The sequence below is a fragment of the Vidua chalybeata genome, chromosome 2 (genome assembly GCF_026979565.1).
Source record: "Vidua chalybeata isolate OUT-0048 chromosome 2, bVidCha1 merged haplotype, whole genome shotgun sequence".
Lineage (NCBI taxonomy): Eukaryota > Metazoa > Chordata > Aves > Passeriformes > Viduidae > Vidua > Vidua chalybeata.
Genome location: NC_071531.1, coordinates 107,514,487 through 107,526,585, shown reverse-complemented (window position 1 = coordinate 107,526,585; position 12,099 = coordinate 107,514,487). Strand labels below are relative to the sequence as shown.

Below are 12,099 nucleotides of genomic sequence, written 5' to 3'. Positions count from 1 at the left end.
AAAAAAATCAGAATTATTTAATAAATACTAAAAAGAGAAAAATATCTTCCTTCATTACTTTCTCAGCCTCTGAAATGGAATTTTGAAGAACTGCATATAAAGAATTTTCTACTGTTCCCAAATTACCTGAATTAATACTTGCTAATATTTCTATGAAATACAAGTGTAATGAAGAATTTAAATTATTAGTTGACAGGAAGGTTATATAACTAAATTAAAGATTTTCATGAATAGTTGAAAATGCCAGGAGTATTATCAACAGCAATATATATAAATCTTTATAAATTCTCTTTTTTATTCTCTTCATACAGACAAATCTGTGAAAGTGGTTGTCTTTCTAAGGTGTGTTTGTTACTAATTTAGCAATACAAGGCCTCCTACTACATATTTTTAAATGAGTGCTCTGATCCACTCTGCAATGCCCAAGTAGTAACAATATTGTATTTTCTGTGAGCATTAGTTCAAGTCGGTTGCAACTTTATGTGGGATGGGATTTCAGCTTGTTTTTTTCCTTTACAGTCATCCAGGCAGTGAAATGTTCTTCATATTTGTTGCTAAAAATCTTTGCTCAGTAGGTGGTAAGGATTAAAATGTATGAATTTTTAATTGCTCTTCATCTAGCCTTTTAGGAGAGTTTACTAAGAATGCATTACAGGAACCAACTAGCAGAGGTACCCTCCTTCTCAACCTAGACTGACCTACTTACATATTTAATTTAGAAAACCAAACTTTAAAAGAATACATTTGTCTTTTCTAAAAATATATATGGGAGACTCTCCTCTGAACTGTCTTGAATTGATTTATCAGTTGTTACAAACCCTAGAATTGTAAGCATTTAGATTAAAAGGATAAAAGTACTTTGCCATTGTTCTGATTCAGTAGGTCTTTCAATAGAAATTATGCCTTTCACAGTTCACATGAGATTTTAAATCCTGATTCTTCTTTAAATCTCTGAGTGAGGAAAAAATACTAAACAGTTTTGCAACTAACTGGCTGAGACTGTAACTGAGTTATTTAGCTGTGTTACCAATGACATGATGTCAGGGCAGCTGAATTTCTCACAAAAGGCAGTTGAACATCTGCCAAATATTCCTTGAATTTTCACTTGGAAATGTTAAGCCTTTATGCATGCCAACACCATTTGTGCTTTTGTCTCCCTCTGCCTGTGCAGTACAAAACAATCTACTCTGTATGAAGCAAATTTTAGCAAGGTACAAAATAAGTAGGAATGCATTTCTTACTCTGCTAAAAATCAGCTTGTTATTGAATTATAATAATTTTCAGATTCTTGTCCTCTTCTCAGTCCTTACTTCTGAGTCCATTATATTTTTTAAATACAGAATTTTTTACTTGAGGGAGGTTTTGTGGAGTGAAAATTGTTTTGATAATTATGCGAATGTACAAAAAAAAGGCAGCAGGCCACAGCTTTTATACATCACATTGGGTTTTGCTGTATGAATTTGTTCACTCAGTTATTGTGTACAGTGTGAGCCATGTTTCTTGAGAGACAAAGCATGAAAACCACTACATGAATAATAGCTCAGATTATTATGTGTCTGGAAATCTTAAATGCTGTCTAAGGTTTTTTCAAGTTAGAAACAATCTGGAGTTTTGCCTACCAGCATGAACATAAAATAGACTAAAAATTCACTTTGTATCTTATGGTATGATAGAATGGCCTAGGTTGGAAGGAACCTCAAAGATTATCTGGTTCTAAGCCCCCTGCCATGGCCAGGGACACCTTAGACCAGGTTGCTCAGAGTCCCATCCAGCCTTGCCTTGAACACTTCCAGGGGTCTTCTTCACTATTGCATCAAATCTATAACTGCTGCTTTCTTCAGGGTACAACTGAAAAAATCTGCAGTTTGTTAGAGTTTAAAAGAGAGAGTTGCCTAATGAAACCTAATTCCCTCATTGGTCACTACTTAAAATTCATCTTCTTGTCCTTATTTGTGTTTTCTCCACATTAGTGTTAAACTAATTTAGCATATTATTTTTCCTCAATGCAGTTTAGCTTATGCCATGGTTCCTGTATGTGTTCTCATTTAGAAAATTATCTCTCCTTTCAAAAGACACCTATGGAAGGTTTCCATAGGCTTCCATAGGCTGAGCTATGAAATGGCATCCATTAACTGTTTGAGTTACATGGGAAGAAGGATAACAGTAATACATAGACATGAATGAAACATGTGAGCAGCTGACCTTTAACAAATACTTCTGAATTCTTTCTATTGGTTTGATGTTGCTTTGTGATTTATTTTTTATTCCTTACAATGGAAGCTTCCATTTTGCTTTTAATAAGAAGTGTACCGGCTTGTACTCGAGGAGGCAGATTGAATCTGGATTTTCTCTGTGATCTGAACTGTTAAAATAAATACCACAGGGGTTTAATAGTGTTGACCTCTGAAAAGGATTTTTTTTTTTTCTCTCTGTTAAGGATTCTTCTCAGTCAGAAGTACTGTGTTATAATGAAGATTTTTATAGTTTCCCTGCAGGTTGCAAAAATGTTCTTGAAAGCGAATATCAATTTTCTTTAGTTATTACTGTACCATTGAGCTGCTGCCAGTTTATGAAACATTTTATATCAGTGCATCTTCCCTTTCCATAGTCAAGATTCAACACCACTTTGTTCATTGTCCTGTGTAGCTGTATAGGATTCTTGAACAAAGTCATTTGTTCCAAGCTTTATTTAACAGGCCACAGGAATGTTCCTTCCCTTCAGTATTCATTCAGCCATGGCACATCTGCTGGACACTGGCTCCAAGGGAGGCTGAAAAGGCTGATGTTGGATATCTACACTCCCTTTACATCAGCAGGTTCAAGAGAAGGGCTATTCAGTGCTTTACTGAAGAGAAAGTGAGTGGAGCATGTGAGACACAAGATATTGCATTGTCCTGGTTTCAGCTGGAATAGAGTTAATTTCTTCTCAGCAGCTGGTACAGGGCTTTGTTTTGGATCAGGATAACAATGGTGTTGATGATGTTTTTTTACCAAGTTGTGTTTATCCTAAGTCAAAGACTTTTTTTTTCTCATCTTATGCTCTGCCAAGTGAGGAGGTGCACAGAAGAAACTGGGAGGGAGCATAGCTGGGATGGGTGACCCGAACTGACCCAGGGGATGATCCATACCATGGAATGTTGTGTCCAGTATATAAACTGGGGATTTACCCAGAAGGGTTCAGGAAGGGGGTCTGGCATTGATTGGTCAGTGGGTGGTGACCAAATTGGGTGACCAGTGGGTGGTGAGCAATTGCATTGTGCATCATTTTTTCCCCCCCATTGTTATCATTATTGTTATTGTTTACCATGAATTGTATTATTTTACGTTTCAATTATTAAACTGTCCTTAGCTCAACATAAAACTTTTACTTTGATTGTCCTTCCCATTCCACTGGGGTGACAGAAGAGAGGTGGAAGGTTGAGTGAGTGGCTGAGAGGAATTTCATCTCCATGACAGTCCTTTCTGGTGCCCGACACGCACCCCAAAGGGTTGAGATAAGGACAAATCCAGCCAGAGTGTGTTAAAAGAAAAGCACTGGTTCCAGAAGTCTACAGTTCTGAGTTTGAGTATCTTCATCCACTTTTGAGTCAGTGTGTCCTCTTCTGAGGGAAGACATACTGTGAGAAGAAAGTTTTCCTTGGGAAGGAAAGAATTGTCGGAATCTCCACAGGCCAATTTAGAATTTGTCTTATTTTTTAATCCTTGTCCATGTTCAGTAATTGCTAACAGTGTTCTGTGAGGGGTGGGGTCCATCTTCAGCCTTGCTTTGGAAGAATAGTTCTTGTGCTCAATAAGCTTTAGTCTGGATTGACATGGTTTTATGCACTGGGCTTTCAAGGAACATATTACACACAACTCTGAGGTCTTAGGCAGACTTCACATGAATTTTCACATGATTGCTGATTTGTGAGAGGTTATATACCTCTTCAGAACAACACTTTCTGCAGCAGGTTGACTCTTAAGATCACATGGCTATGGATCTTAGTGATCCAGAAATTCAAATTTGCATCTATAGGGCTGGGCAGCCCAGTGAAAATAGTTTGATTTGCCTTTTGGTGGAAGGACTTCACCTGCCACCAAAGAGCATTTTTAGACATTTTTAGAAGAGGTAGTCTGAGTGCTATGCTGATGGCTGGAATTACAGACTTTCACTGCTGAGGCTGTATACTGAACTGAGGTTGCCTCTCTAAACTGTGTTTAAGAGTTACAGATAACAGAAGAATGCAGCATAAATGATTCTGTGCTTTCTTGCCAAGGATGTTGTAAGGCTTGGTGCTGTGACCGCTTCCCTGTGAGCCTGTTCCAGTGCCCAGCCACTCTCTGGGTGAAGAACCTTTTCCTGATATCCAATCTAAACCTCCATTTAGATTCAGCCACTTACTTTATCCAGGCTTACATTATGCCTTTTTAGGCTTTGAAAATAACAGTCCTTTTTCTTAAAAGATACCTGCAAATAGTGAGTGTTAGGTAGATACTCAAAATTAAGTCTCAATAGTCAATTGTTTGCCTTTAGCTGCTCTCCAAAATTGCTAATATTCAACAAGCAAACTACTCTGATAGGATTTTTTGTTTGTTTGCTTTGTTTGTTTGTTGTGGGTTTTTTTCCACCAATACACTAGAGTTACTGCAGCAGGATATAATTTCCCTGAAGTATGTCCAACCTTATGAACCATACTTTTTGACATCTTTCTTCCTCATCATTCCAGTCCAGGCAATTGATAACATTTCCAGTCTTGTTTAAGACAGGTGAAGGATAATTCCAAGATACGTCACCAGGTGAATGTGGTGGATGGTTCCCAGTAAGCTTACACAGAGCAATGAATTCTGCATTGCTTCTGTCTTTCCACAGGGCTGGAAAGCATTTTCACTCATGCTTTGTGTCACTGGAAAACCTCTCTAAAATGTCTGGCATCTGCCATATCTGAACTTCTATATTAGATATCTACTTTTTCTTACTCAGGATTACTGCCTTTATTTTTGGCCCAATTTAGGTAAATTTAAGTTGAAATATTCTATTTAATATAGACTTAGAATTAGCTGTATATATAGTGATGGTGCTTGAAAAACACAGCTGCTCCCTGATTTTTGTGGAAGTAGAAAGTACACTATTACAAAATGCTGAAGTTTCAATTGTTAATAGTGATGGCTTCTTCCTAGCAATTCCACTTGATAATATTAACCTCATCTCACTTTTTTTAACCTGTTGTTCTCTTAAATCCATGTGAATTGTGCCTATAGCTTTATTGTGAACTGCTTTTGTATTGCCACTTCCTTGATTGACTCCTATATATTTTTCTTCTCATTAATATTCCACAGAGCACTGTTGTATTCTGATGAACATTTTACATATTCTAGTTCTATGTCCTAATGCAGGAATAAAAAAATATAATGAAGTAAATAATGTGTGTGCTTTATAGATAGTATTTTAAAATGTTCGGAATTTTAGAACCCCTTAAGATGTGCTAATTTAAAGAGACGAATCCAGAAGTCTTTGTGTGTCTTTTCTTCTTTTTTTTCTGTTTTTTTTTTCTGAGAGCTTATTATTTCATTGGCTGACTGTGATTTTTTCTGTTTTAATATGTCACGACATACCCACAGACATCAAGGATATGAGTGTTATTTTAAGTTACTATTTTAAAAGAAGAGTGCAATAATACATATAGTTTATCCTTACATATGACAGCAATGCATCTGATACACGATCTTACATCCCAGCTCGTTTGCTTTAATGCTCACTACACTGAAGACCTTGAGCAATTGCAGCACAAGCTGCTGTATTCTTGAATGGACTTAGCAAACAATTACAAATGTCAGGGAGGATATGTTATTATCCTTAACTCTTTGTTGGTATCCATAACTGATATACAAGTGCCTAAAGTTTATTGCAGTTTTTGGTAATGATTTTTAAGAAAATACTGTGGTTTGAAAAGGCAGGGAGAGGTCGCCTTTATGTTTTTAAAGCTCAAGCTTTTGGAAAAATCCCCATCAGCAGTTTCAACAGTAACATAATACTTTTTGTGGTGAAGAGAGGAGGGCACAGGGAGGGCGGAAAGTAAACAAGAGCATCTGTTTCTTCAGTTCAAGTCAAATATTATTTCTTAATTTCACTAGTGTGCGATGCCATCGTAATTACTCTTCTCTTTCATCCCCACAGATCTGCCCCCTCCTCCTGTGCCACCTCCAGCCATCAAGTCCCCGACGGCGCAGTCCAAGGCGCAGCTGGAGGTGCGGCCGGTGCTGCTGCCCAAGCTCGCCTCCATGGACGCGAGGACGGACAGATCGGCGGACAGGAAGGGAGCGAGCTACAAGGGCAGGGACGGGGCGGAGGGCAGGCAGCATCCCGACCTGCGGACGGGCTCGGGGGAGCGCAGGGAGCCCCTGGAGCAGCCAGGCGACGGCAAGCCGCGAGCGAGCAAAGCACCAAAACGAGACGGCGCACCAGCAAAAAGTCATCTTCTTCAAGGTCATTCTGCCTGCCCGGGGCTGGCTGGAGTGCTGGGTGTTGGTCGCTGGGAACTTTGCAGGCTGGTGATGTGAAATTAGAGCTGCTATCATAACTGTGGTGTTAAATATGGGTCACACTGAAGAATCTTGTTAGGGTTAAGCAAGCTTACTACAAGCTCGCAAAACATTCTTTTTCTATTTTGCTGCCCTTAGACTTGTCATGTATTAAAGCTAATGAGGAGGAAACCAAAAAGAAATATTCTTAAGAGTTGTAAGGATCAGTATCCCTGCTCCTACCATACACTTGTAGTCTAGTTATATTTAATGTATCTAATTGTAATCTGGTTCATAAGGAGACTGAGTGAAGTCAGACAGTAGCTCTGTAAGTCAGAAACTTAACTTTCCAGCCAAAGGATCAACACTTGGCCCATTTTGCCAATTTGTAGAGGACAAAAGAGCCAGAATGATAACATGGTCCTGTTTCAAGAGTAAGAAAGCCCTAGTAGTTGTGGAATAAGTATAAATACTAACCCACAGAGCATTATATGAGCCAGACCTGATCAAGGAAATCTCTTATATATGGAAAGTGATAAGTTTACTAATTAATGGGACATGTCAAGAGTTCACCAAGAGCACAGATTTATACAAATGCCTGGTCCTTTCTATGTACATGTATTTAGGGATAACATCAAGGATGTTTGGGTATTAAGTTGGTTAAGTGGGCACATGAATAAAAGTTTGATTACAGTGGATTGCTTTAGAGAAAAGTTACTAGAATGCTACCGTAGAGGATGGTGGTGAAATATTAAAGCATGGCCACTGATTGGGTCTCAAATTCAGCCTGAGAAATGAAGGGTCCAGCGTTTAGATGGAGTGAGTTCCTTGTATGATACTTGTATTCTCATTTCCTCCTACTCTGTCATATCCAATATATACTACAGGGAGTGGGTTTTTTTCATTTTCCTGTAGAACATAGACCAGGGATCCTAAATTGAAATGAAATGGACACTAATCATGAATTAGTTTTTCTGTAGTGAATGTTACCATGTAAAGACTATAAATTTCCTTGAGAAAACTTCCATAATGCTGCTCTGGAAGCAGCATATTTCATGTTCTTGTTAGGCATCAACTTAAACCTCCTGAGAATCATAAAAAGTAAATCAACTGCATGCAGAAATTTTAGGTTCACAGTATCTCTGGGCTTGTAAACATAACAATGTATGCATTTAATTACACAGAGGACATCCTGCCATATTCTAGACCAACGTTTCCAACATCAAATAATCCTAGAGATCCCAGCTCCTCCAGCTCCATGTCGTCAAGAGGCTCAGGAGGCAGACAGAGGGCAGATCAAGCAAATCTAGCCCGAAGGAATGTTGCAGAAATGCAAGTACTGGGAGCCTATGAAAAAGGAGAGGAGGAAGAAGAAGAAGAGATGGAGGTAACTGCAGTTGTAATACTGAAGATGACTACAATAAAGCTGTTTTTTTTTAGACAGATGTCAGGAAAAAACGCTTTTGAACCAGAAATATTTCTGTTCAGGAAATTTAGTGCATTTATCTGTCCATTAATGTAATCCCCAATCTAAGTAAACAATCTAGGAATGTGTCAAAACATAAAAAACAAGTCATATCATAATGTAATTGTCTCCACAGTAAAACTTATGGAACAGAAATTGCAGAAATACAATAGTTTGAAGAGCACTTTACACTACTCATATTCTTTCAAAACTGAAAATAAAGAACTAGAGCATCTAAGAACACCATGACATTGCCTTTCACATCTTCTGACAGTTTATCATTCTTTAAATTTTATTAGATTCTGTTTTTTATTATTCTGTATTTTATTAGATATTAAGATGCAAACTTTTTTCTTTACTTTTCCTGTCTAATGATATTGATTTAATCTAAATACTTACTGTAGAAAGGGCGGCCAACACACAGTCGCACTGCTGTGCATAATTTAAAGTAGGAATTATCATTTTAAGGTAGAAAATCTCTAAAAAGTATGTAAAACAAATTTTAAGTAATAAAGGTTAACATGTAGTAATTCATGTCCTCTTTTTTTAATACAGGAAACAGAAAGCTGAAGACAACGACATGTACTGTAACAGGCTTTTAAAATCTAATCAGAAAAAAAAAATCACTTAAGATGCCTCAAGTCTGATGATGTTTGACGCCAGAAATAACGTTCAGTGCAATCAGAGTGTACAATTTTTCCTTTTTCCTCATGCCATCAGAATGCTAGTTTTTATTTCACTCTTTCTTTGTAAACCCTCCTCACTAGGAACGGCCCTTGCCTATTCCGTATCGCTGAGTGCATCACCTTCTCTGCCCGAGGAGGCAGGGAAGCTGCTCTTCGAGGTGCTTGGGCCAGCTGCTGCTCCAGGATTAGAACAGAAGGGAATTCCAGGGCCTGGGATTCCAAGGTTTCTCCCCAGCGAGGCGGTGCTCAGTGCACTGCCAGTTCTCCAGTGAGCCAGTCGGTACCACCGCAAGGGACGCGGCAGTGATCAAAGAGCTCCCCATGGTGAACGTGGTGCAGAACATCCTGTGGTTCTCGGGGTTTCACTGTGGTCTGCAGTCACTGCAAAGGGTACCTTGCAGTTTTAACACAGACTGTGTGTCCTGTGTTCTGCCAGTCTCTTGCTAATCTTTTGCAGATGATACAGTTTGACAAATGAAAGTAAAATTAATTTGGGACAAGATGGCTCTTATTGTAAATATGTACTCATTTTAAACCCCTGTGGTACTTTGATTTGTCTTTCCATTTTCATCATCAAATACATTCTTATTAAAAATGTCCTTTGGGATAGGCAGGAGGTAAGCCAATGTGATTGCTATTTGCCTAATCATAGCATGAACAAGTTTATCTGAAACTTTTTTCCAATTTTCAGCTTCAACACTGCTTATAAAAAAAAAACCAATGGACATTTTTAATAACGATTAGGTAATATCATCAACTGCTACTGGCCCAAATCTCAGACCTCTACTTGTGTCAATTCACCTTAAAGAAGAAGTGCCACTTAAAGAAGTTTTGTTTGATCTTGGCAATGATTTTTTTTGTAATGCACTGCTTATCTTTTTTTTTTTTTTTTGGTTTTAAAAGCACAATCACTAAACTTTGTTTGTAAACCATTGTAACTATTAACCTTTTTTTTTTTTTGTCTTATTGAAAATGTTAAGCATTTGTTTGGGATATTTTCATCTTTTTGTTAATGCTCTATGTTTGTATTTGGAATATTTGAATGATGACAGATGGTAAAGTAACAAATGTTAATGTGGGCCATAATCAAAACACTTCTCACTTTTCCTGGACTTACAGAAAATTACCAATTTTTCTGTGGCCTCTTTCAACATTGGATTATCATTAAAGCTGAAATAGAGGCATTAGTTGCATTGAATTTGCCAAATGATGTCCTCTGTCTGTAGGTTTTCTGATCTTTTTTGTAATTATAAAATTCCTTTGTCATTGGTGCTAATGGAAAAATGTGTGTTTGTTTATTGACAGCTATCAGGACTAGCCCCAATGGAAAAAAAAAAGAAAAAAAAAAAGTGTTTTGGTGTTTACCGAGGACTGAAATTTTTCATTTAGCTAATTTTTAAAGAAAGGTTCCATAGAAAGGGTGTGCAGTACTAAAGGAAAATCCATGTGATTAATGTTTTCATTATGTTCATGTAAGAAACCTCATATTTTAGCCATAATTTTGCATACTGAGGATCCAATAATCAGAAAAGTAATTTTTGTCACATTATTTATTAAAAATGTTCTCAAATACATTATCTTTCCTGCGTAGTTTCTTGTGTTCCCTGAAGCATAATTTTAGGAGCAACTCTAATCTTATTTCTATTGGCAAGAGCCAGCATCTGTTCCACGGAAATCATACAGCTACAGTAGCATAAGCAAAGTGGGAGAGCTGAACGCAGCCCAGGATTTTACATAATTACAGTTGATTGCCTTAAAGATCTGATTTCTGGGCTCTTCATGGACTGTGATAATGAAAACTTCTCTCAGCCTGCCAATTTCTAGAGAGAGCTGATGAAGAAAACCTGTACCAACAGAAGCAGTCACCTCGGGGGTGAGACACATGGGCTACAAAGGAAGTAAGATCCAAGTGAGTGAAGAGAACGAATGTTAGGACTCGATGTTTGTCGGGACCTGCACGAATTCAAGTTTTCTTGCCTGCCTGCTGTCATGTGCTGTAGCCATTCTGTGGTTGGCAGAGCCCTGCTGTGGATCATGGTGGAGTAGGTGATGGCCCCTTTGCCACTCTTGTAATTCCATAAGTCTGTAATCAGACTGATCACCCTTTCCTTATCCTCTGCCCTTCATCCCAGTTAAAAAATCACTGATTTTGACTGACACACTTCTCCACTGTCTTGCCATGGAATGCTGCTAGAGCCTTAACAGGCACAAGTCTCAGGTACAGGTTTTTTCCATAACTGCAGCTTTGAAGCAAATATGAAGATTAGGATTAAGTTAAATGTGTAGCCTTTCTGTGTTGATTTTTTTGGGATGTCTTCAGTCCTCATGGCTCAGGTCAGCATTTGTTAGAGCCAGCATTATCCAGGCAGGAGCCCACAGACAGCCTGGCTTGTGCCAAAGGAGATATCCATCTGGCCTGTACCTTTCCTTTGGAGGAGGCAGGAGAGGTTTCACAGGCACAGCTGAAAGGCTTTCCTGGCACCAGAAACAGCATTCTGGTTTGGGGTGAAGCCATTCCCACAGCAAGCTGTGGGGAACAAGGTGGAGCTCAAAGAAGTGTCCCTGGATGTGTCAACCCCTTGGCAAAAAAGCTTAACCCAAAGCTGCCAAAGGTGTTGTGTAGCATTTCAAAACTGGGATCTAATTGCAGCTGTGGTGTGCAGACCTGTGTGAGGTGTATCTGCCCAGAAACACTGGTGCTGCATGCCCAAAATAACAGGTACTCACTTCATTCTCTGCTGGGAGAGTGACAGACTGGAAACCACGCACTGGCTCCCAGCAATATCCATGTCCATCTGTGTAGCTTCACTGGAAGTCAGGCTCCAGCTGAAGTTCTGACCTCAGCCAGCAGCAAGTGGGAAATGTTGCCCTATGAGGCTTTTTAAGAAGTCGTTATAAATTCGTTGATGGTTGATGGTATTCCCTAAGAGGATTTTTGGATTGTTTTGTGATTGCCTTCACTTGTGTCTGGCAGTGTCTTCAAGAGCGTGTCTCAGAGTTATCAAGGATTCTTGCACCCACACTTGGTTCTTGGTGCACTCTGGTCTTACCAAAACCAATGTCATTTAGAAAAAGTATGTACAAGGTTGATCTTGAAATTATGACTCCTGTTAGTCAATGTAGAGACACACCTGCTTTAGTCTTTGCCATTAAGGTACAGTAAAATGAGGTAATTTACACAAAGCTGCATTTCCTAAAGAATTATAAAGTGATTTGAAAGCCAGCACAAGCAAAGTAGTGTTCAGGGGTTTTGATTATGCTGTATGCCTGAAAAATTAAGTACTCTACTGGAAAATCCATAGCTTTTGTGTGCTAACATAATGGATGTAGACATTTTATTTTTCTCTTGTAATGTTTCCTGTGAAATCCTGTATGAGTTCCTATTAAGTTTGATTTTACTTGAAGTAAAGTAATACTTGCTAATATGCTATGAAAGACTCTTTTAACTTC

The 12,099-nt window shown here is 38.5% G+C and overlaps 1 protein-coding gene across 3 annotated transcripts in view; it reads left to right on the top strand.

The window, feature by feature from the left end:
• ROBO1 (roundabout guidance receptor 1) overlaps window positions 1-10,223 on the top strand; it is a 292,679-nt gene extending 282,456 nt beyond the window's left edge. For all 3 annotated transcript variants that reach the window (XM_053934339.1, XM_053934340.1, XM_053934338.1), the window contains 3 exons: window positions 6,155-6,463; window positions 7,683-7,885; window positions 8,519-10,223. In XM_053934339.1, coding sequence (XP_053790314.1) covers window positions 6,155-6,463; window positions 7,683-7,885; window positions 8,519-8,533 — 527 coding nt within the window. In that variant the 3' untranslated portion in view covers window positions 8,534-10,223. The remainder of the gene's footprint in view (window positions 1-6,154; window positions 6,464-7,682; window positions 7,886-8,518) is intronic.
• The last annotated feature ends 1,876 nt before the right edge of the window (window positions 10,224-12,099 follow it).